The 2,408-nt window shown below is 53.7% G+C and overlaps 1 protein-coding gene across 1 annotated transcript in view; it reads left to right on the forward strand.

The window, feature by feature from the left end:
• Positions 1 to 776: 776 nt before the first annotated feature.
• POLA2 (DNA polymerase alpha 2, accessory subunit) overlaps positions 777 to 2,408 on the forward strand; it is a 25,581-nt gene continuing 23,949 nt past the window's right edge. The window contains exon 1 of the mRNA XM_044682276.1: positions 777 to 873. Coding sequence (XP_044538211.1) covers positions 777 to 873 — 97 coding nt within the window. The remainder of the gene's footprint in view (positions 874 to 2,408) is intronic.

Raw genomic sequence — 2,408 nt, forward strand, 5'->3', positions numbered from 1 at the left:
TGAATGGCTTGTCTGTGATCAATCAACAAGACAAGCATCCGAGTCCACGGGGTTCCCGGGAGCAAAGGCTCTGCACTGCCTTGGAAGGAGCGCATGGAGGCTGAATGCCGATGGAAGCCAGCCCCTCCACGAATTTGTCTCCGGCGGAAGCGAGACACGTCTTCTTTCACAACATGAGGAACGTGGAAATCCGTATTGGCGACGGCACAGCTACAAGCCAGAGCATGAACCCGCCATCTTGGGATGGGAAGGAGGGAGAGAATGGCGGGTGCAAAATGTCAGAAAACGATGATTACAATTGTACCAACATGCAATCTGGGGGAAAGAATTAAAAACTTTAAAAGAAAAAAGTCATGGAAGGAAGCACTAGCATTGAGGGAAAGGGAAAGGCTTCTGGCCAAAGATATCCTTAAGGTAGGAGAACAGCGGTCCCAGCAATTGCTACTGCGAAGCTCCAGAGAGCGCAGATGTGAGGGGCTGACCTTCAGAAATGGGAGGAGGCGGGCCTTTTGGGCTCCACCCCCTCCTCCTTCTTGCGCTCTACGCGTGCGCATCTCTCCAATCCCCGTGGGCCCTAACGCGCGTGCGCATGGCCGGACTTTGGGGGCTGGAGTCTCGGAGGAGGTGGTGCTAGATGCAGGCAGTGCGCAGGCGCGCGGAGCGGCGGTGGGCGGAACTGAACAGAGCCTGTGGAGGCGCATTCCCTGCGCGCGAAAGAGTTTGGCGGGTTTTTATCTTTCTCGGTCCTCTGGGTTACCGGCGAGCGGGCCGGCAAGATGGGACCCAAGGACAGCAATACCACGTCTGCTGAGCGTCTAGCCGGCGAGCTGCAAATATTCGGTCTGGACTGTGAGCCAGCGGCCTACGAGAAGCGTGAGTGCGGGGCGGGGGAGCGAGGACCCCACCAGGTTCCCTGCCGAACCTTTGCCCTGGACATGCTAGAAGCTTTCTCCGACCCGGAGCACTGGGTGCTTGAGTGTCCGCGAGCGCGCGTGGACCCCACGCTGGTGCCCACCACCTTCTGCCCCAAGAGAGTGTGATCTTTCTGCAGAACCGGGTCCGGTCTGGTACCCCCCACTTACCAGAGAGCAAGGACTCATTCCTTAAGCGCTTATTGTAGGCTCCCGGTGTTTAGACCCTTCGAGCGGGCCAGGATGGAGGAGGGGTGGTCCCACCCCCCCTTTCCTGCCCTCTGGACTCGGCTTCTCCAGCACCTGCGCCTTTCTCGGGCACAGTGTGCCCTCTCTGCCCAGTGCCCGCCGATGCCCACCATCACCTCTCCCTCTAGCACCTGCGTCTTTCTTGAGCACAGATTGCCTGTGTCTGCCCATGCCCAACCTCTGCCCACGTCCCTGGGCATCACTTCTCCCCCTAGGTGTCTGCCCATTCTCAGGCATGACTTCTCCTTCTCCAGCGCCTTTCTTGGGCACAGAGTGCCCCTTTCACTCTGTGCCCGCCAATGCCTGGCCTCTCTGCCTTTCTCTTGTTTAATCACATTTTATTTTCCCCCAATTACATGTAAAGATAGTTTATGCTTCTGTCTTTCTAAGATGCAGAGAGCCAGGTGCCCCCTGCCCAGGACAGTGAGGGTTGGGCAGAGATGCCCTAGGTGCCAGTGTAAAGCGCCCCCCCATCGAGTCTCTGGGGGAGATCTTGAAGGGAAAGAGAGTGAAGGAGAGGGTTCCAACCCTTCTTGGGAAGCTTTTCTCATCTCCAGTCTCTGAGTTCTCAGGGTTCGCCTTCATGCTGCTGTCACTGGGCATGGGCTGCCAGAGTCCACTCCCTTCACTCCAAATCAGTTCATGTGGTTCATCTCTAGGCTTTTCCCAAGTCCTGCTGCTGGGCATTCAATGCCAGAGTATGCATCCTCATCATGTACTGCAACTCATTCAGCCCTTCCCAATGGATGGCATCCCCTCAGCTCCCAGTTTTTGCCACCACAGAGAGATCCTTTTCCCTTTTCTTTGATCTCTTTGGAATTCGGACCTAGAAGTGGCATTGCCAAGTCTAAGGGCCTACAAGGCCCCTCCAGCATTTATCTTTTTCCTTTTCTGTCATATTGGTCAGTCCAATAAGTGTGAGGTGGTGCCTCAGCATTAAGTTTGCATTTTCCTAATCAAGAGGCATTTGGAGCATTTTTTCTTAGACTAATAGATGACTTTGATGTCTTCATCAGAAAATTGTCTTCTTCTCTTTTGACCGTTTATCAGTTGGAGAATGACTTAATGTTTTCTTTCTTTTGGGTTCCAAGACAGAAGAGTAGTAAAAGCTGGGCAATGGGGGTTCAGTGACTGCCTAGGATTAGGCAACTAGGAAGTGCAAATGATTTGTATTCCTATAAATTTGACTTGGTTCTTTATATATTTGAGAAATGAGGCCTTTTATCAGAGAAAATCCTCCCCCCCCCT

This window comes from Gracilinanus agilis, chromosome 6 (genome assembly GCF_016433145.1).
Source record: "Gracilinanus agilis isolate LMUSP501 chromosome 6, AgileGrace, whole genome shotgun sequence".
NCBI classification, from domain to species: domain Eukaryota; kingdom Metazoa; phylum Chordata; class Mammalia; order Didelphimorphia; family Didelphidae; genus Gracilinanus; species Gracilinanus agilis.